At 34.1% G+C, this 21,415-nt stretch overlaps 2 protein-coding genes and 2 long non-coding RNA genes across 4 annotated transcripts; 1 reads left to right on the forward strand and 3 right to left on the reverse strand.

The window, feature by feature from the left end:
• Positions 1 to 672: 672 nt before the first annotated feature.
• On the reverse strand, positions 673 to 1,407 carry LOC107663910 (uncharacterized). Its single transcript, XR_001631400.1, has 4 exons — positions 1,366 to 1,407; positions 1,182 to 1,220; positions 933 to 1,022; positions 673 to 750 (listed from the first exon to the last, which is right to left on the reverse strand). It is a non-coding gene; the product is annotated as an uncharacterized LOC107663910 (long non-coding RNA).
• A 2,101-nt stretch (positions 1,408 to 3,508) lies between these two features.
• Positions 3,509 to 4,532, reverse strand: LOC107663911 (uncharacterized). The gene is made up of 3 exons (XR_001631401.1): positions 4,433 to 4,532; positions 3,884 to 4,022; positions 3,509 to 3,769 (listed from the first exon to the last, which is right to left on the reverse strand). It is a non-coding gene; the product is annotated as an uncharacterized LOC107663911 (long non-coding RNA).
• A 2,326-nt stretch (positions 4,533 to 6,858) lies between these two features.
• Positions 6,859 to 10,026, reverse strand: LOC107663909 (putative methyltransferase DDB_G0268948). The gene is made up of 7 exons (XM_016454310.1): positions 9,756 to 10,026; positions 9,223 to 9,380; positions 8,494 to 8,654; positions 8,066 to 8,274; positions 7,776 to 7,878; positions 7,371 to 7,508; positions 6,859 to 7,207 (listed from the first exon to the last, which is right to left on the reverse strand). Exons 2-7 carry the CDS (start codon positions 9,331 to 9,333, stop codon positions 7,117 to 7,119), a joined length of 813 nt encoding a protein of 270 aa, XP_016309796.1. The 5' UTR covers positions 9,334 to 9,380; positions 9,756 to 10,026; the 3' UTR covers positions 6,859 to 7,116.
• Positions 10,027 to 15,273: 5,247 nt separating this feature from the next.
• Positions 15,274 to 19,163, forward strand: LOC107663829 (uncharacterized). Its single transcript, XM_016454179.1, has 10 exons — positions 15,274 to 15,411; positions 15,883 to 15,921; positions 16,013 to 16,282; positions 17,111 to 17,446; positions 17,611 to 17,945; positions 18,182 to 18,278; positions 18,398 to 18,463; positions 18,650 to 18,724; positions 18,804 to 18,832; positions 19,003 to 19,163. The coding sequence occupies exons 1-10, from the start codon at positions 15,345 to 15,347 to the stop codon at positions 19,069 to 19,071; spliced, it is 1,383 nt and encodes a 460-aa protein (XP_016309665.1). The 5' UTR covers positions 15,274 to 15,344; the 3' UTR covers positions 19,072 to 19,163.
• The last annotated feature ends 2,252 nt before the right edge of the window (positions 19,164 to 21,415 follow it).

The raw sequence follows: 21,415 nt of genomic DNA on the forward strand, positions 1-21,415 counted from the left end.
GGAGAGAGGTGTTGTAATAATGTAAAATATGTGAAAAATAATGTGTTTTTCGAACAACCGAGTATGAGAGCCTGTTCTAGTACACCCCCAAAACAAAATCAAGACTTTGTAAAAGAGCATAATAGGACCCCTTTTATTAAAAGGTGTATGCCATATATAGGGAATGCTGTGTAGATAAGCTTCATTTGAAATCGGAATCCCATTAAAAAGCCATGTTCAAAATCAAACTGAGCCACACAAATATCGCCTTAGTTTAATGAAAGCATTTTCTATCTAACAAAATGCTGCAAGTGCTCTTTGATAACGAATTTCTGTTTGTCCTTTTAAAAACCTGTTTACCATGTTGTTGCATATGTTTAGTACGGTTCATCATTTTAGTGTTGCAAAAAGTGTACTTAGCCTCTTTTCACACTGATATGAGAAACTAGAGCTCACATTTAGTATGCGAGAGCTACAGGAGAGTTGAGCCCAGGTCTCAGATCCTGTGTGTGTGAAGTGGCAGATGATTCAAAAGCTCAGGTCCATCGGCTCAGTCAGGATGAAAATATTTCACAATGGATTAAAATGTGGAGTGTGATGGGTCACTGTGTATTCGGACGCTTCAGTGTCAGACCTAACCAAGTTCAAGTGGAAATAACAGTTTGGCCCAAAAGTAGATTACACGGCTCCATTCCTATGGATTTATTTTATGGTTTCTTGGGTGTCAGAGTTTTGGGGTTAATATCGTCATTCATGTCTTGAAGATGCACACTTTTTTATGGGATGGAATGACAGGAGGGAGATTAAGTGGCATCATTTTCATTTTTTGTTGAACTAGGTATATAATCAACATTAATCTTTATAAAAGTATCTCAGTAATTTACCAGCAAATACACAGGAAATTTTCCCAAAATGATGTGCTTCTTTAAGGTGTAGCTAATATGAGAACTTACAAAGCGGGTTAGTTGTAGAAGTATCTGGGGTGATCATGAAGTAAAACAGGTCGGCCTCAGATGGGTGTGCACTGCTGTCAAATCTGGGTTCTAGAAGTAAAAAAAGAAAAACAAGTTTAAGACATTCAAAAATTACAGTACAAATATGTTTGTCAAAGTGTCAATAAAGAAGTCAATGACATGGTTTATTTTAAATATTATTATTAAATATAATAAAAAATATTGAAAACATTTAAGGTAGCAACATACATTTTTAGGGGTTGTAGGGTGTGAAGTGTTTTCTTAGATCTGTGAAAAAAAGAAAATAAATACAGTGGCTACATGTGTACTTCATCCGCAAGAAATTATTTGAAATTGTAAATAAAGTGTAGCATATGATTGAGTCAAAAACTGCTCTACTGCTGTATAAGAGATTAAACATGAAATACCTTACCTTCAGTGTACTGAGGCCGAAACGTGTGTTCAGAGAAGACAGCTGCCACAAGCACTTGTCCTAAATATGACAAATAACTCTTCAGTTAAAGGCAAGTTCCACTATTGTTGTGAATTGTAGATTACAGACACATTCATTCCTTGATATTTGCATACTTTACAAGAAAGAAAGAAAACTTCTATACATATCTACTTGAGGCCTCAGTCATAAAAGCAATTGAAAAGCAGCATTTCCTCTGTATTACAGTAGTAAGTGTTACTACAGCAAAGCAATAATTACTGCAAGACAAAGAGCTCATTCAGTTTAAACCTTAAATGTGTGATCACGTGATGACTATGATTGTGATGTATTAAAAATATTAATAACATGGTTAACTTAAAAATAACTTAAGTGACCAAAGCCTCAGTGTTATAAAATTATAGTGTTAACACTGCAAAAGATTACAGTAAACAATTAATTATCAGTGGCACATAAAGATTGACTTTAAAACCTACTGTGAGCTCATCTTGAGGACTTTTGGCATGTTCTTGAATTGTACCTCTGACTTTTCATTTTTTAACTAGCTACAAATGTTTCAGTTTGAAAAGTTAAAAAAGTCTTAAATTCGCCAAAATATGCCACAAGTTCTGTATTTGTACAGTCTTTTTTCTAACAGCAGAATAGCAAATATCTTTGGTATCTGTTAGCTAACACCGCTGACAAGGTTAGTCAGTTAAAATTAGCAGCACACAGAAAGATACATTGACAATTATTTTTTGAAACTTACCTTATTATTATTATTGTATAGAAGTAATCAGTCTTTGTCCAGTGGTAAAAATGCAAGTAGTCTCAGCAAATTCGGCGCTCAAATTAAAAAAAAAATAAAAAAAAAGTTGCTTGTTGCGCATGCTCTCTAACCTTCCGTATTTCTTCTTCTGTTGTTTTGTTGCACATTAGCAACACATTAGCGCACTGCTGCCTCCCACTGGTGTATTAATGTCATCGGTTTTGTTGTGGCTACTTGAATATTTTAAGTAAGAGTTACTCATTGCAGCAAGTAAGTTGTTTTATTCGCCTTAAAATTAGCTGTTACTTAATAAAACCGAGTAAGTATAACAACTAAGTAAAGATAACTAATTATATCTAAGTAAGGTAAACTATTGGATTTTACAGTGTGGAGTGCAAAAGTAATCAATTACATTACTTTAATAAAGTAATTAAAAAAGTTACACTACTATTACATTTTAAACAGGGTAACTTGTAATCTGTAACCTATTACATTTTCAAAGTAACCTTCCCAACACTGAGAATAAGTCAACTGTTTGTGTAGTGTAGCCTATCAACTGCCTCACATATGAGCATAGGCACTATATTCTGTTACATTCACTGTCTCATCTGTCATTTGATGTGCATGACTTTTCTAGGTAAGCGATTTGAACACACAGATCCTGTTATCCATTCACCCTTTGGCTATTTGTGCATTATCAGAGACACACAATGCCAAACCACTAACACATTTTATTACAATATATGGTCCTGCTTGTAGGCCTACCCAAAAAGAGAACCATGATAATTACTCTTAAAGACATTTGTAGATAAAAAGAGAAATAAGCATGATTTAAAACCTCACAGCTAAAAAACATACCAGTGGTTCAAGCAAGCGCTGGATTGTTTCAGAGAATTGCGGTAAACATTTTGAAGTGTACACAGAAAAGTCACTCTCAGTTTCCGTTGTTTCTGTTTGTGTTTTGAAGCCGTGCCTGTGTTAAATCACTGTACCGTGGAATTGCTGGGTCGTGTCATCACAGGCAGCTGCGTGGATGTTTGGTAGACCTGCTTCTCTTCTCTCTCGCAGTCGCAGGTACTGCTGTATGATCGAGTCAACACTGCACCCTGGTGGACGCTCCTTCAAATACACTTTGAAATGATCGCTTCTTTGTACGCGGGTCAGTGAAAGACGGTTCTTGTCTGCGTCTGTTCATTTATTCAGACAAACATTTAATATAGGCTGCAATTTATGCACAGAGACAATGACCTGAACCTTCTGCAATGATTTGGATTTTTAACTAAATAACCTAAATCGAAAAAAAATCAAGTTTAACTAAAATTAAATTTGTTCATTTAATTTTGAAAATAAGGATTACGATCTCATGTGTATGGAAACTTTTTATTTGATGGTTATGAAACCTGGTGGTTATGGAATTTAGAAACTCAGTTGATCATTCTCGAATATGTGACCAACCGTGGACCACAAAACCAGTCATAAGGGTCAATTTTTTGAAATTGAGATTTTACATCATAAGCTTTCCATTGATGACAATATTTGACTCAGTCATTTGCCGGCTTGTAGGCTATAAAATAGAAGTATTTAACTTCCATGATAACTTCTGTCTCCGAGGATGTCACGCCCATTGCACGCAACAGTCTTGACAGGAAAAATGGTGTGTGAGAAAAAGAGAGAGAGAGAGATGATGTGATACACACAGGAGAAGCCTATATATTACACAGAAATTACATAAGAGAACTCTAAGTCTAATACCTTTGTTCAATGTCCTGTGAGAGTCATCTGGCCTCTTCTGGATATTTTTTTTAAGAATGTCTGGAAAGTGGAGAAAGACTCCACCATGCCGATGTAGCCAGAGACGTGGACGGGCTTCCTCACCCAAAAAATGTCCTGCCTAGAGACAAAACACAGTTGCAGTCCGGCTTCTGACTGGTCAATGCAACATTCCAGCCATGTTATAAACAACAATAAAGTAACAGCATTTTTTTTATCCGAGATAGCAACACTCTGTTATGCCAGGGCCACTTAATGAATAAAATTACATTTAAATGTTCAAATTGAAATCCTTCTTATTTTATAATGTAGCATCCATTACATAAAAGGTGCTCAAGGCATAATGAGCCCTTGTTATGTGGCAATAACTGTGGTTATAGTCGCAATATAACAAATGCTACTTAAACATAGCCTAATAAAACCTTCTTCAGTTTCTAAACCTAAGACTGATTGCACTTTGAACTGTCTTGACCTACTTAATTATCTATAAATTTAATATTTTAACAGCTAGTTTGTATACAACTACATTACCATTCTTTGACTGGATACTGGAGAGAGTCATATGTTTTCTTGTAAAGTTCAAAGGGGCTGGAACCTAGGTAAGGGCTCCGGAAAGGCTGCAGGGCTGCATAATACTGTAATGAGACAGATGTATATGCACATGTAACAGAATTTTTGTTTATTTTATGTCAAAAACATGTCATGTTTCATGAACTATTTGCTGAACAAACAGTGAACTATAAGTTTAATCAGTCTAGTACTGTTAAATGCTGTGAGTAATGTTTGTTGAGTAAATGATTTAATATTATGACTTATGGGTCATATATAGGTGCATCTCAATAAATTAGAATGTCGTTGAAAAGTTCATTTATTCAGAAATTTCGATATTTTTGATAATTTTCCAATTTTTTTCCAATTCTAAAATGTTCTCATAGATTATGTGACACACACAGATGTTTAGACAGCTGGCAAGCATTGAAATGTCAGCAGGGCTGGCCCTAGCATTTTAGGGGCCTTAAGCAGATTTTCAAAAGATGGCCCCCCCATAACCACCCCCCATCCCCCATCGTACACATCCTACACTGACACCTTATTGTAAAGCAATGTTATTTTAGTACCATTCATGTACTATTATATTTCTGTTGAATTATTTCTGCTGTCATTTTCATTTTAGGTAAAGTTTTAGTAATTTTGTTTGTTTTTGTTGTTTTTATTAGTTTTGTTGTTTTTAAATGTCTACATAGCTATCACATTTTATTTCAGTTTTAGTTATTTTAGAACATCAAGATAAATTTCGGACAAATACTTTCATTCCATGTAACACTTTTTTTTTCTTTGTGTAAATCTGCAGATTGTCCCCCCAAAATCAGCTCAGAAAATGGGAAAAAGTTAGCAGATTCTACCTGCTGAATCACGACAACAGTCATGCAGATCATTTGTAAGTCACTTTGAATAAATGTTTCTGGAATAAAGGAATAAATGAATGAAATTTAATTCATATGAAAAACAAAACTCTATGAACAAATCTTTGTGCTTGATTAGTTTGATATGGTGTGCATATGCAGGGGTGACAGAGATGTCTATTGTGACAGAAATGCCATAATGGCCCAGTTCCATAATGAATATACCATAATGCCATAATACTCAGTTGCACAACTTTTCAGATTAACACTTAATTTTGTAGTTAAACTGTTGCTAAATGTGAGTGCTATGTGTTAATGATTGTATACTGTCTGGATGATGGAAGGTAAACATGACAGGAGGTTTACACAAAGTAAAGCTGTCACACATGCAGTAACATCCAATTCAGGTTTGCCTACCTGTAAGAGATGTTTGAAACGTTAACATGTTTCCTCCCCATCTCCAGTTGAGCAGGACTGATGTCTGTCCCGACCACACGAGTAAAATGTGGTGCTAGGAGCAACGTTCCCTGCCCTGACCCACAGCCAACATCTATTGCCAGGTCATTGGCTGAATTTTTCTGAGAAAATGCAGTAAGCAATATATGCAATTGTAAATGAAATGACACAGATGGCAGACTGATGAATAAAAAAACAACAAACCGTTATAAAAGTCTTACATTACTCCTGTGGAACTGTAGAACCTTGTCAATGAGCTCTTCAGAAGGAGAAATTCGGTACTTCCAGTATGAGTTTGCATGTTCTCTATCTTCAAACAAACGTACAGCCATTTTTGACAGCTGTACAAGTCAGAAAGCTGCAGGGATTTAAACAGTCAGCATACTAGCCCGAGGAAATCAAATTAGGATGTAAAGGGGAGGAGTCATCTTAGGTTTCAGGCTTTGCTTCTTTCTTCCCACACTGAGAGACAGTATCAACCATGCAAATAGCGCAAAGCTGTTTAAATTTTTTTTTTGAGGCAACCGTTATGTGCCCAGTTTGCTAATGATTACTTGAGCCTCACACAGAGATTTTTCACATTCACTCAGGACTAAAAGTTCTTTCAAAATTAATAAACATCTCAATGACCGGAAAGGGATCAAAGGTTTCCGGGCTAACCAGATGTCATGCTGAATAAAACATTCACAGTGATATCAGGGCATGGAAAATTGTGGTTTCAATGTTAGCGTGATTTTGAAAGACATCTCTGTTTAGTTTAGAATCATGAGATCTTTTGTGAAAGAAGTGACGTAAGCAGAAAGGTTAATGAAAATGGATATACCTTACAAAATTAAAAGAGAGTACATGAAAAAAATAAAAGTATAGAAAGGCATAATCTGTAGATGTTGATACTGCTAAAGAACAACACGCTTATGGAATAAAAGGTGTATGTGAATGTAAAGTGTGGATGTTAAGAAAGATTAATTTACATTTTTACAACACCCAGATAGAGTAAACATTTCCGTGACATGCAGGGAATTTTTTTACTATTCATGTGAACAAACTACACAACTGCAAAAACAAAAAACAAATAAACATTGATTTTATTGTTATTTTAAACAACATTACATCAATGCCTGCATGTTGTAGAGGAAATGAATTCTAATTAACATTGTGCAACATCATAATGCATAGTGCAAATACTAAGTGGTTTATATTTTCAGAATTTTTCATGTGTAATTATATAAAAAAAAATAGTGTTTGTAAGACCACACATTTGCTAACAACTTGATTAAGAAAGTAAGATTAAACCTTTTGTAGGAACTACAGTAGCTAAACACCTGGGATGATAGTACAGGTGAGGTGGCTCATGTGTCACTCAGGTTTACATGCAAGCACACAGAAGTACTCCATTATAAAGTTCACTTTGGCCTCTGTTGATGACACTTTCATCTCCTCTAGAATACTGGAACAGAATAAGTGACAAGAAAAACAACATGATCTATAAAGGGCAGAAAGCAAATTTCCTTTAATAAGAAACATGCAGTCTAATTTTGTGTTATACAATCAACGTTGCATGACAGTAAAAGTGCCTGAAGTGTTGAAATTTCTCAGAAAGAAGTAATTACCGTGATGTTGTTCTCTCCAGCAGCGTGGTTGCAGCGCTTGGATCGGCTCTCAGATAGGCTTGGTACATGGAGAATGTCTCAATAAAACCAATTACATTCTTGATGCTCAGCTGCTGCTTTATTGGAATTATTTCAATCCTTACAAAGACAGAAGATTATTAAAAAATTGTTAGAATCTACAACTGCAACTCATGTCAGTGATGACATTATTTAAAACAAAACATGTAAAATATAATGCTTTAGAATTTTTTTTTTTTTTTTTAAATAATGTATAATCAACAAGTTTTATTTACACACAAATGTACCTATACAAAAGAAAGAAAATGTGACAAGCAGATTTGTGTAGAGGCTCATTGACACAGATGGTTAATTATTCATTACAGTGAGTGCTGTGCTCTGCTTTACCTCTCTTTATCTGGGTAGGGTATGGCTTCAAATAAGTCCTTTAGCTTGCTGTTGGCCCCAGTTACCTTACTGCTTGTATAAGGCAGCAGTATTTGCTTTACCTAGCAGGATAAATTATACAAGCGTGCAATTAGCAGTTATTATGAGCATATTAACCTTTAGTGAAATGGCTGGCAAAAGTTAAAGTTGCTAAACATGTATTCAGTAAGCTGAAGCTTTGGCATTTACATATTAAACAGTGCCAATTTACTAAACCTGCTCTCTAGATACTCTTGTTTCATTGAGATATATATATATGTTATTAAGTTGATCACCACAGGATTCATAGTGTATTTTCACATTGTCTCCATAGCCAAAGAGAGCCAAGCAGCCACGTGGCTTCAGGACACGTGTAGCCTCCTTTATGAAATGTTCAGCATCAAACCAATGAGCTGCAGACGCAGCCGTCAGCAGGTCCACTGAGCCATCTGGGAATGGCAGCTCCTCTGCTGTGCCTACTCTGTCATTTAATGATAAACATGATAGGGACGAGACCACAGTAATCTTTTAGCACTTTACTGCACAATGTTGTGTCTCAAAAAACCTAATCTGGTCTTTAAACTTATACATAGGTAATGGTACATTGTTCCATATCTTTTACATTATCAGATCAAATAGTCCATGGAACAAGAATGTTTTTTTTTTTTTTTAAGGAAGGGCAGAACCATGCATTACTGACCTGTAGCTGAGGTTAGGGAACCCTGGCACTGCTCTCGCCTGCTCCACCTGAGATTTACTGACATCAATGCCCACAACCTGCTCAAAATATGCCGTCAGGGGACGAGAGGTCTGCCCCGTTCCACAGCCCAAATCCACAGCCAGCTGATGGGGCTTTCCTTTCTGAGAAGCAAGTGTTTACCATTAAACATTATGAGATAATAGCTTATTATTATTTTTTCACATATTAAATAATATACAGTAAATACGTTATTGGCATAGGTTTTGTAACATCAGTTCCTTTTGTGTGACTTCAGAGGTGTTAAGTTATGAGTTTGCCATATTTGCACTTATGACTGGCCTCTGGTGGTAACTTAGAAACAGTACCATAGTGTTACCATGATATATTAGACATGGTAAAATGCTAATAAACCCCACAGTGCTATCTTATACAATCAAAATTAACATTATATTGTACTATTAATTTATATTTCTATATTTCTTATTAGTAGTAGCCTATAAATATAACTATAACCGCATTAGTATGTTCTTATTAAAGTTTATTGTCATTATTATCACAATAATATTAAAATGGTTTTATAATGTATGTGCTCCATATTGGAAGGGTCTCACAGTTATCAAACAAACATGCAGTGATTCAGCTGTCGTGCACAAACACGACACCTTGGACGAACATGTCAGATTGTTGCGCTCAAAACATAGCCTACACTAGTAACACGACAGGTCTTACCTTTTTGTCCAGATACTGGAGAATAAGCTCCGTCAGCTCATCTGGTGGATCAAATCGATATTTTTGATAGAGGGAGGCATGCTGTTTCTCTTCAAACATTCTTTCCGTCATCTTTACTGTGACTTCAGAGCGAATCTTCAGAGGAAATTTCTGCACATCTACTGATAAAAGAGTTAATCATTACCGGACATTACAAACACAGACAAGAGGCAGGACAAACCAGTGACTGTACTATTTTGGAGGCAACAAAATAGCAAATGCTACTAGGCCTACTGTGACTTTACTATACGAGTCATTTCCGCGAATTTGTATTCTTGTACATGAATCAAACACTGAAAATCTAAATCAAAACGTGTGCCGGAGTTTACTAATGATAAAAAGCTCGAAAATGTACAGTTTGCATTTGGTGCCGTTTTTAATGAAGTAGGCCTATTATCTAAAGGCGTAAAAGAGAGCGTGTTTTAAAAATATAAATAAAGATATAAAACATGTGTCAGGTCATACAGTGTGCGTGTGTTTTCATGGTAACTCACTCACAGGGACGGAGAAGTGAGCTGCGTGTCGTTCGGTGGTCTCTGCTGCTCAGTTTGTTGTCTGTGCTTGATAACGAAAATACAGTGCTGAATAAAAACAGAATAAAAACATTCAAAGCTGCTGTCCGTTAAATCGGATTTGAAGAAAGAAATCGGGCCTCAGCTGAACTCATTTATTAAAATAACATCATGTAAATTGTAATGAAACCTTGCAGTGGTAGGCCTACGGACATCGCCATATTTGATATTTACTTTCTCCAGTATCAGAATCAGTATCGCGAGAATGGGCTTTTCGTTCGTGCACTAGGCGCTACTGAAACAATTTGGCTAAATGTAGCCTAGTTAAAACTGAAAAAGGTTAAAAATAATAGGCTATTGTCACAATTGTCATTTTGAACGAGTTACAATTGTGTGTGTGCGTAGACAAAGGAATACACACAAAGGAATATCTATTATAGAATATGCCACAGCCAGCTGATGGGGCTTTCCTTTCTGAGAAGCATGTGTTTACCATTAAACATTATATGAGATAATAGCTTATTATTATCTTTTCACATATTAAATAATATACAGTAAATACGTTATTGGCATAGGTTTTGTAGTTTTGCAGTGATTTTCGTTCGGGCACTTGGCGCTACTGAAACAATTTGGCTAAATGTAGCCTAGTTAAAACTGAAAAAGGTTAACAAATAATATGCTATAGTCACAATTGTCATATTGAACGAGTTACAATTGTGTGTGTGCGTAGACAAAGGAATACACACAAAGGAATATCTATCATAGAATAAGTATTGTAAAGAATGTTTTCTTCTTTTTTGAACTGTGTAAGCAATACCATTTCCAGCTGCAGCTCCAGAGGTGCTCTTTGAAAAATTGTTTACTAAAACATTACCAGAAGAGGGCAGCAGTCATCAAGCGGTGACAATTTATTCAATGGTATGCTTTAAATAGCTCAGCTGAACCAACTTGTCTATAAAATGCTAGTATTATTTTGTTTATTTTAATATCTAAAATGTAATAATAAAAGTTGAGATTACATTGAAGAACAATGACAAAAAAAAACCCAACAACAACAACAAATAGCACACTTACAGTGCATAACAGGACAGTCATGGAGTAGTTGCTCAAGTCATTCAAAAACTATTTTATTATAACATTTTATGAAGGCTAACTATGCACATCATTACCACAACATATTTCAAGACCATCCTGCTGCAACATGCTACCACATTTGTTTGTACCAGCTGTTTGGTCTAATTTCGAGTCAATTTCTAAAACACTTGTCTTTCATTTCCACTTTTTCTGCATGACAAGAGTGATACTTCATCATCCTCTCAGAAATAAGACTGAACACAACACCGTGCATATCATCTTTATTTTTATAATAATGTTAAGAAGTGGGTTTTGTTTCAAATCTCAAGAAGGTGAGTGTTACCGATCTGAACCTAATAAAAACAATATAGCTATATTTTCATAATTTTGCTTTATTTTATTGTTGAATGAGTTGAATTTGTCCAGAAAATTATCAGTTAGTGAAATAGGATATTTGGACTTTTCTTAACCATTTAACAAGGATATTCTCTTGTGACATGATTGCGTTTATGTAAATCTAGTCAGATAACTACAAAATGTATCATATTATTATTTAATATATAAGTAAGAATTATGTTTGTGACTGATGTAATTGATTAACCCTATCACTAAATAATAATTATAATCTTTCATCAATTTTTGTAATAGAGAAACTCAACTAAATATTTGTTCACTCTGGTTTAATTTAACTTTTCTAAAGTGTCACAGATAAGGGTATGAATACTTATGCAATGGAATCATTTCAGTTTTTTATTTCTAATAAATTAGCAAAGTTGTTACAAACCTGTTTTGTGCTTTGTCATTATGGTGTATGGAGTGTAGATTGATGTGGGAAAATAGTAATTTAAAGCAGTTTAACATAAGGCTGCAACATAAAACATGAATACTTTCGCAAGGCACTGTACATCTAAAAGTTCTATAGCTAATACTAATACATTTGTCACTGTGTAATCATGACATTGGTTTACTGTTTTTTTTTTCAACTGCTTACATAGAAAATCTTTACTTCTAACACAATTTTTGAAACCTGACACTCAAACACCAGAACCACACACCAAGTCTGCAAAACCATACACTAATTCTCAGCCTTTGACTCAGTTTTCAATTTCATAAAACACTTTTTGCAAAACACAACACACAATTCTCTATGTAACACACAAAAATTGTGGCAAAGGTGTTTGCAAATGTTTGCTTTTGAGACGTGTTTGTGATATGTTGAATGCAGTGCTTCATTTTGCAAGAGATGTGAGGCATTTTGCATTTTGTGTGGGCAATTCTTGGATTTGTGTGTAAAGTTTTGAAAATGTGTGTAAGCAGTTGAAAAAAACTGAGTGAATTTTGTATTAATAAAAGCATGCTCGTTCATTATTTTGCTATACTAAAGCAATAGACTAATGACTTACTGTGCTCAAGTACAATGTGTGCTCCGTCTGTAAGCAAGGGGTCTTTGGGTTTCACTTGCATTGAAAACACAAATGCTACACCAACACGAGTATATTCAGATCAATATGCTCACATACCAGAAAGATGTATCAATGTGGTTTCATGACACACAACTGTGTTAAATGTAGAAGAAGCTAAGATGATTACGCTTTGGAACTAATGTTTAAACTAACCAAAAGTCAGAAATAAAAAAAAAATAAAGAAAAAATAAATATTCTTAAAAAGAAATGTGAAAATTACCTAATAGCCTATGTACACTGAAACCTATAGAAAGTAATTTGTATTGCCAATTTAGGCTTAAAGAAATTTAACAATAATAATAATAATAACAATAAATGTTTCTTATACCTCTTGTCTAATTACAATCACCTCAGACCAGCACAAAGAACACAAACATTAACATTAATTTCAAACACCTAGTTCAAAGTTGACATTGCTTCTTCTTCTTCTTCTTCTTCATTACATTTTGTTCTGGTTCAATTCTATTCTACTTTCATGCAATTTATGAAATAATACTTCCACTGGAAATAAATAACAAATAAATAAATAAAAATATGTTTTCATGTTATCTTTTACATTATATATATTTTTACTTACGTTTTCCTGAAAAGCCTAAAGAAGGCTGTTTAATGTCCAGAAATGGTTGTCACAACAGGTCAGTTCAATTAAATTTACACTACCACTTTTTAAAAGTAATTAATACTTTTATCTAGCAACTACACATATAAATTGATCAAAAATCACAGTAAAGAAATAATCTTGCAGAAGATTCATATTTGAAATAAATGTAGTCCTGCTACACTTTTTATTCAACAAAGCATCTTGAAAAAAATATTAATTAATCACGTGACATTGAAAACTGGAGAAATGGATGCTGAAAATTCACGTTTGGCATCACAGGAATGAATTACATTTCAAAATATATTCAAATAGAAAAGATTCATTTAATTTTCTGTATTAAATAATATTTCATAATACTGACTGTTTTACTGTATTTTTGATCAAATTACTTCTTCCAAAAACCAAAAAAAAAAAAAAAAAGGTAGTGTATTTGCATTATTTATAGCACTTTTCACTATACATGTAGTTCCAAAGTACACTGTAAAAAAAAGTAGCCTACTTGTAATTTTCTGTCAGGACATTATCCAGTAATTTCACGGACATTTCCATTAACCCTAAAACACCTGTAAAAGACAAATACGGAAAATTTATTTGAATAAATAGTATATTGTGCCCTTTACAGATTTTTTTTTTATAGCATAGCTTTACAAAGACTAATGCTTTATAAAACTCAGAGCAAGCAAGATAGTAGTGCTGTAGCTCATACTAAAATTATTATAATTATTTTTTTGTAGTTTCAAAAATAGACTTCCTCAATGAAGCTGTTGAGGTTGTGAGTTTAGATCACACTCTAGATCACATACTTGTGTGCCTGAGAGAAACCTCAAGATAGCTCAGTTTAGCATTTCCTGCTCCGGAAATTAGCTAAATGTGCACACCAGACCAGTCTAAAAATAACATTTGTTTTCAGCATGCTTTATTAAGATGACCTAAAATGGGGTTATCAGAGCTGTTTCAACCAAAACATGTTCAAAGAGAAGATTTCAAAATAGATAGAAGATTTTTGCCTGTTGACAACAACATTGCTAAATGTTACCCTGTGTATCATCACCTTTAAACTTTGTATTAGCATTTGAGTTTATTGCCTCTTTATGTGGTGAATCACTTGTTGTATTTCTCATTTGTAAGTTGCTTTGGATAAAAGGTCTGCTAAATAAATAAATTTAAAACTTTGTATTTATTTTTTATATATTACTGGATGGAATTTAAATAATCAAATTAATATGTTATTAATAATAGCAAGCTACTCATTAATTATTTTGGTATATTATGAATGAATTAAGACTGATAATTCTTGTTTTATGCTCTAGTGAGATTGTACGGGTGTATCTGCATACTATCTGTATGCAATGATTCTTTGGGGTTCATTTGCATTAGAAAACATAAATGCAACACTATCTCTGAGTAATCAGACTTGAATCAATATGCTCACATGCCAGAAAGATACCCCACTGTGGTTTCATAACACACAACAGTTTTAAATGTAGCACAGTATTTCCTGGTATGGGGGAAAAAACTTACATTACAAGCAAGTTAAACCATGAGATATTCATCAAAAGAAATGTAAAATTATTGCATTGCTTATTTGCACTGAAGCCTTTAAAAAGTTATGTTACTATGTTTAAATATTAAATGTTGTCAGGCACGTTTGAAATGGCCTTATGAAGACAATGGCTTAAATTAATCTAAAAATAAATAAATAAATAATAATAATAATAATTACAAAAAATATGAAAGAATTGTAGATAAAAACAAGAGAGTAGCAATGCTAATATTAAAGTACTGACATTTGTTGTCTAATAAATTATAATGATTATAATTCTGTACAATAACAATACATTAAATTAAATTAATAATTTTTCATGGGCAATGACGGGAACATTTCAATATTTAGATGTGGATGTGCCTACAAAGAGACTGAGCTTCAAAAATAGACCTCCTCAATAAAGTTAGTTTGTGAGTTTAGATCACACTTTAGATCACAGATTTGGGTGACTGAGAGAAACCTCAAGATAGCTCAGTTTAGCAAACCATTTCCTGCTCTGGAAATTAGCTAAATGTACAAACAAGACAAGTCTAAAAACAATATTTGTTTTCAGACATGCCTGATTTAAATGAAATAAGACAAACTATTTAACCAATAGATGTACAAACAGAAGATTTCAAAATACTTTTTTTTACTGTGAATAACATTTTTTTAAGCTATTTGTTTATACTTCTAAATGTAATTTAACATAACACTAAAAAAATTATTAGTTTTATCTAGTACAGTTTCTCTCTGCATGGACATTTTGTTTAAAATTCATAAGCTGATTGTTTTCTATGACAGGCAGATTTCTGAATATTGCACCGCCCAGTAAAAGCTGCTAGCTAGTTCTTTCTTTAAACTCTTCAGAGTGCATCACTTTAGCTGAGGCACTACAAAGAAGAATCATGCCGCTTACACCTATTAAAATCTTTATTCTGATGTGTGGATTTTGTTCCCAATTGCACGCTATCGGTGAGTCTGTCAAGAAAGAGATTATTCTGTCAAGAAGGAGATTATTCTGTCAAGATATTGTGTAATTCTTCCCTCTTTTGGTGTTTGTTGATTTTACGCTAAATTGATAAATTGTAGAATTATTTAATAATGTTCAAGCTATTTGTAAAACAAAATTAAAGTAATAAAAACAATTGATATAATACACTAATCTGTAGTTTTCACAGTCTCTATTGTTATCAAATTCAAATGAAGTGTCGTTTAAAGACGTAACTGCATTATTCAAAACAAATGTAACAAACGTAATCTGTGTCAGTGATTAACAATCACTATAGAAAATCCAAAACAATGTTTTATTTAGAAAGTGTGCAGCCTCTCTTTGTTCAAATGTTTTAGAAAATGCTGGTAATGCTGGATTCTCGGCTGATGCACTAGCAGCTTGGTTTGTCCTGCACAGTTTGTTATTGTAATTGTTGTAACTGTTATTCACAGCATATCCACCAGTTCAAACAGTTCAGACCCAAAATGAAGGTTGGTTGAATTTCTGTGCAGCAAAAATATTTTAAAAGTATTCAACAGTATTTAAAAAAAAAAAAGTGTTTTACAAGAAAAATCTATACAGTTTCTCACAGTTCTAATACTCCATCTCTCAAAGTCGTGCGTGGATCTGATGTATCTTTGCGATGTGACTTCCCTCTCCTGAATGAATCCTCCACATTGCACTGGGAGAAAGACGGAGAACAAATATCCAACACCACACTGATGTACAACAACTCTGCCTACATCATCTTACACACTGTTGATGAATGCAATAAAGGGAAATATTACTGTAAATTGATAGAAGATGGAAGAGTAGAAACTGTTAGGATTCACACACTTAATGTCATTTCACGTAAGTATATATATTTTAAAGTTAATTCTGAGTTGTATGCCAACATCTTAATGATCTATAATCATTTCCATTAAGGATTCTGCAGAAGTTTGTTCTTGTGTGTGTGTGTGTGTGTTTTTTTTCTTTTTATTTGCCTTTCACAAATATGCATAGGAATGAAGAGATATATTCACTGAAATTCACCAGGTTACCTATTTCATTTCCAGATTCACACAATGGAAAAAATAAAAATCATCTCATTTACAGACAAAGCTCCAATAATAGTGATGTATTACTCATCTGTATATTTTAAAAGTATTCAACAGTATATTTAAAAAAAAAAGTGTTTTACAAGAAAAATCTATACAGTTTCTCACAGTCAGTTCTAATACTCCATCTCTCAAAGTCGTGCGTGGATCTGATGTATCTTTGCGATGTGACTTCCCTCTCCTGAATGAATCCTCCACATTGCACTGGGAGAAAGACGGAGAACAAATATCCAACACCACACTGATGTACAACAACTCTGCCTACATCATCTTACACACTGTTGATGAATGCAATAAAGGGAAATATTACTGTAAATTGATAGAAGATGGAAGAGTAGAAACTGTTAGGATTCACACACTTAATGTCATTTCACGTAAGTATATATATTTTAAAGTTAATTCTGAGTTGTATGCCAACATCTTAATGATCTATAATCATTTCCATTAAGGATTCTGCAGAAGTTTGTTCTTGTGTGTGTGTGTGTGTGTTTTTTTTCTTTTTATTTGCCTTTCACAAATATGCATAGGAATGAAGAGATATATTCACTGAAATTCACCAGGTTACCTATTTCATTTCCAGATTCACACAATGGAAAAAATAAAAATCATCTCATTTACAGACAAAGCTCCAATAATAGTGATGTATTACTCATCTGTAAATCTAGCAGGAAATATGACAGCTTGAAGTGGACCTGGGAGCCGAGGCCTAATTCACAGATTGACCTGATAGCCTTTGAAAAAGAAAGACAAGTTCACTTAAAAGGACCAATTAAACCAGGGAGATGCTCTTCAGCCACATACAACAGTCAAGCTTTAATCTTTCACATCTCACCTGTGAACTTCAATTACAGAGGGACGTATAGGTGTATTACAGAAACTGGCATCTACACAACAATAATATTACACACCATCAGAGGTTTGCAAAAAGTCAATGAATGAATCAATCAATGAATCAATCAATCAATCCGTAATAAATACATTGATTTTTCATTTACATTTGATCAGACACCTAAAGAATAACTTGTTTTGTAAATGTGTTCAGTGCATTTAAAAATTTGTCCATGTTGTTGTTTATTTCAGTCTCAGTGGAGCCCCCTGATGGTGTGTTGAGGAATCAGTCAGTGGTTCTTACCTGTGAGCTGTCTGAAGTAACTGGTTCAGTGATGCTGGTCTGGCTCAGGATGGAGGGGAACAGAGGAGTTCTGGTCAAAAAGCAAATTATGACTGTGAAAAACAAAAATGTACAACTCACAGTGAATCTATCCAGCTATGAAACAGACCCGATGAACTGGCAGTGTGCAGTTTTTACTGAGAATACACTCAGAGCTCTGGCCCCCATAACAAACAGTCTTACCTCAACAACTACAAATGCTCCATGTATGTCAACAGAAACTTCAACTGTAACAAGCCAAGGTATTATCTTTGAACCATTAATATACAGTATTTTCTCCTTAACTCAGAATAAGATTTATTTACATTATATTTATAACCATTAATATACAGTACATTTAACCTTAATACAAATTATAGGCTCATAGTGTACATGAAAATGCTTATCTTTATGTTTCAGGTACAAAATAAAATCAACAAATGAAGTTAGTTAACACTTTGAACTTACTAATAAAGTCTCTATTTTCTTTCAGAAATCAACAAACATGCAAAGGCTATAGCATCCTGTGTTTTGGCTCTGTTTACTGGGATTCTGCTTGGAGCTCTCTTGTATTACTGTTACAGGAAACGCATGTCAGGTACAAAAATACTATCAGTTATTCATCTCTTCAAAATAGTCTATTTTGTCTTTTAATAATCTTTCAGAGTGAATGATTTCTTTCTTACCTACTTACTCTTGCTATTGCAATCATTTCAGTGCACTCTGACCCTCAGGAGTCTGAACCAGTCTACATCAATATCAGCCAAATGAAGAATGACAGAGGTATTCAAATCAGATAAATATATTTAGTTTCATATATCCATTAGCTGCAAGATATTTTTATTTTATTGAAATCACTAAACACACATATATTGAAAATTGCACAAAGCCCTAGCATCATACTGGTGACTTCTATGCTCACAAGCTTTCCCAAAATTTTCTGAAGGTCTAGCTTTCTTCTTCTTCCAGTAGAGCGCAGCAGCACACCGGAAAACAGAGAAAACAGTCCTGAAATATACCGTAATATAAGACGAAACAGATATGGTAAGACCTTTTTCCTTCAGGAATTGTGAAACATCATCTCATCTGAACATCCTCTCTTAAATACCTTTTTTTTCTGCAGGAAAAACAAACATAAATAAAAGAGATGAGGTGAGTGCAGATGTTTGTTAATATTATACATCTGTTACAGTCCAAAAATAGTGTATTACTATTTTTTCATTTAAGAATAGGTGTTAATTTATTGTGCTGCCAAATGTGATTGTAATTTTACCCCAAAAATAGTTTATTTATTGCTGTTAATTTGCCTTGTCTTTCCACAGACAACAGTTACATCAGACAGTGTAACCTACGCAACAATTTATTTCAACAAATCCAGGTTCCAGACTTAGACATAACTCCCCAACATTATTATGAAAACCCGAGGAAGAGAGAGTTTTGTCATTTGTTTATAGTGTTTTATTTAAGCTTTGTGAACGTCAAACTATTGTATCGTGGAGAAAGTATAACATTTTCTTTATAGAACAGCAGATGGGGCTGTCTGACTACATAAGCTATCAGCTGAGTCGGTTTAGGGGTGCTGTGACCAAATACATCTAACTGCCATCAGTAAACCACCACGAATATTAATCTAACTGGCTGAAACTGTATAATTGCATCCCTCAATTATTGTTGTGTTAGTCACATGTGTACAAGCATCAACTAAAGTGAATATCATTATGATTTTACATTTGTTATGGTATTATATAACATTTTCTTTATAGAACAGCAGATGGCGCTGTCTGACTACATAAGCTATCAGCTGAGTCGGTTTAGGGGTGTTGTATGACCAAATACATCGAACTGCCGTCAGTAAACCACCACGAATATTAATCTAACTGGCTGAAACTGTATAATTGCATCCCTCAATTATTGTTGTGTTAGTCACATGTGTACAAGCATCAACTAAAGTGAATATCATTATGATTTTACATTTGTTATGGTATTATAGCCGCCTTCATGTAAGTGCAAGTATGTTGATGAAATGGCCATTTGATGGCACTGTTTGAAAACATACTTGAAATATAATAATAATAAAAAAGTGTAAGTACAAAAAAAGGGTAATGCCGTTACACATCCTCTTCTTTCTCGCTCTCTCTGTCTGTCACTTTCATCCTCCTGGAATCCACCCAGAACATGCAGCTTCAATGTACTTCAATCTAAAACACAAAAGTGTGGAAAAAAAGTAGTTTGAATAGGATGTCTTTATGGACAAGGGATAATGCTCCTCACTAACTCAAGGTTGCTCTGCTTTGTATAAATGCTATGATTTTACATTTGTTATGGTATTATAGCTGCCTTCATGTAAGTGCAAGTATGCTGATGAAATGGCCATTTGATGGCACTGTTTGAAAACATACTTGAAATATAATAATAATAAAAAAGTGTAAGTACAAAAAAGGGTAATGCCGTTACACATCCTCTTCTTTCTCGCTCTCTCTGTCTGTCACTTTCATCCACCTGGAATCCACCCAGAACATGCAGCTTCAATGTACTTCAATCTAAAACACAAAAGTGTGGAAAAAAAGTAGTTTGAATAGGATGTCTTTATGGACAAGGGATAATGCTCCTCACTAACTCAAGGTTGCTCTGCTTTGTATAAATGCATGTCTTTATTTAAACGTGGGGGGATTTTAAAAAGCTTGTCAAATTCTGCTAAGTAGAACCACTGAGTGATGAATTAGAGTATGACAGAATCCAAATGCACATAAATGATGTTCTGTGGGGAGGGGGAAGGCAGATGTTGACAGAATGGGCTGCGTTTAGGAGAAAAATATAACCAAGGTTAACACATGCTTTGACTCGCACCTTTGTCTCCAAAATGTAGGCTTCAGATAATCCTATTTTATTAAATTCCTGACCACATCAAGCCGTAAAGACTTATTACGAGGAGCACCATGAGTATGGTCAAGATGGGAAGACTCTTATCCAAAGTCTTACTTTCTATTACTGACAATCACAGCACCTTTTCTAGTTAAGCAAAGCTTTTCTGCTCAACTTAATCTCCTCGACTTTGAATTAATATGTTCAATTTCATAAAAGCGCTTTACTCTGTCCATCACTCCAGACACTTCAGCTGTTTCTGCCACCACACACACACAGAAAAGAAATAATACTTAATGCAAACATGCAAGTAAGATATACTGGCTTTGGTGATTCTGCATTCATTATTTTAAGCCATGGTAAACTACACACCACCTATCCTAGCAAAAATATACTGTTTCCATAATGCTGAGCAACAACCACAACATACACAAATTCAGCGTCTTTCTCTGTGGTCCAACTCATCTGCAAATGCCCTAGAATTACATAACCTGCTGTATATCAGACTCACATAATGTTACACATAATGTTACAAAATGCTGCACCACCTAAATCCCAAATCTTGAAGCAGGAGTAGGAATAGATTAACAAACAAAATATATAACTAATAGTAGTTCAGACAGATATTTTAGTGGCTCAATTTTTATGCAAGCTCACATTTTCCATCCACAACTGATAAATATGGTTATGGATGAAGGAGAACATGCAAATGTCAGAATGTAGATTGTGAGGATGAAAGCAAGAATTAATATCCATACTGTAACCCTCAATACATATTCGAGAGTGAGTTATATATTGGGTACATCTCCTTATAATGCACTGAAATATATAACTGTGTATATATCACTATATAATGCCACAGCTGGCAATATT

This window comes from Sinocyclocheilus anshuiensis, unplaced genomic scaffold (genome assembly GCF_001515605.1).
Source record: "Sinocyclocheilus anshuiensis isolate Anshui unplaced genomic scaffold, SAMN03320099.WGS_v1.1 scaffold976, whole genome shotgun sequence".
In the NCBI taxonomy this organism is placed as follows: domain Eukaryota; kingdom Metazoa; phylum Chordata; class Actinopteri; order Cypriniformes; family Cyprinidae; genus Sinocyclocheilus; species Sinocyclocheilus anshuiensis.

Bases quoted from the DNA above. Each gene is read 5' to 3' on its own strand.
- LOC107663829 (XM_016454179.1), top strand. From the start codon at position 15,345: ATGCCGCTTACACCTATTAAAATCTTTATTCTGATGTGTGGATTTTGT. The intron at 15,412-15,882 runs GTGAGTCTGTCA...TGTTATTCACAG, and splicing joins TTCCCAATTGCACGCTATCG to CATATCCACCAGTTCAAACA. The intron at 18,279-18,397 runs GTACAAAAATAC...CAATCATTTCAG, and splicing joins TTACAGGAAACGCATGTCAG to TGCACTCTGACCCTCAGGAG.
- LOC107663909 (XM_016454310.1), bottom strand. From the start codon at position 9,333: ATGACGGAAAGAATGTTTGAAGAGAAACAGCATGCCTCCCTCTATCAA. The intron at 8,655-9,222 runs GTAAGACCTGTC...CTTGCTTCTCAG, and splicing joins TCCAGTATCTGGACAAAAAG to AAAGGAAAGCCCCATCAGCT. The intron at 8,275-8,493 runs GTCAGTAATGCA...ATTAAATGACAG, and splicing joins TTCCCTAACCTCAGCTACAG to AGTAGGCACAGCAGAGGAGC.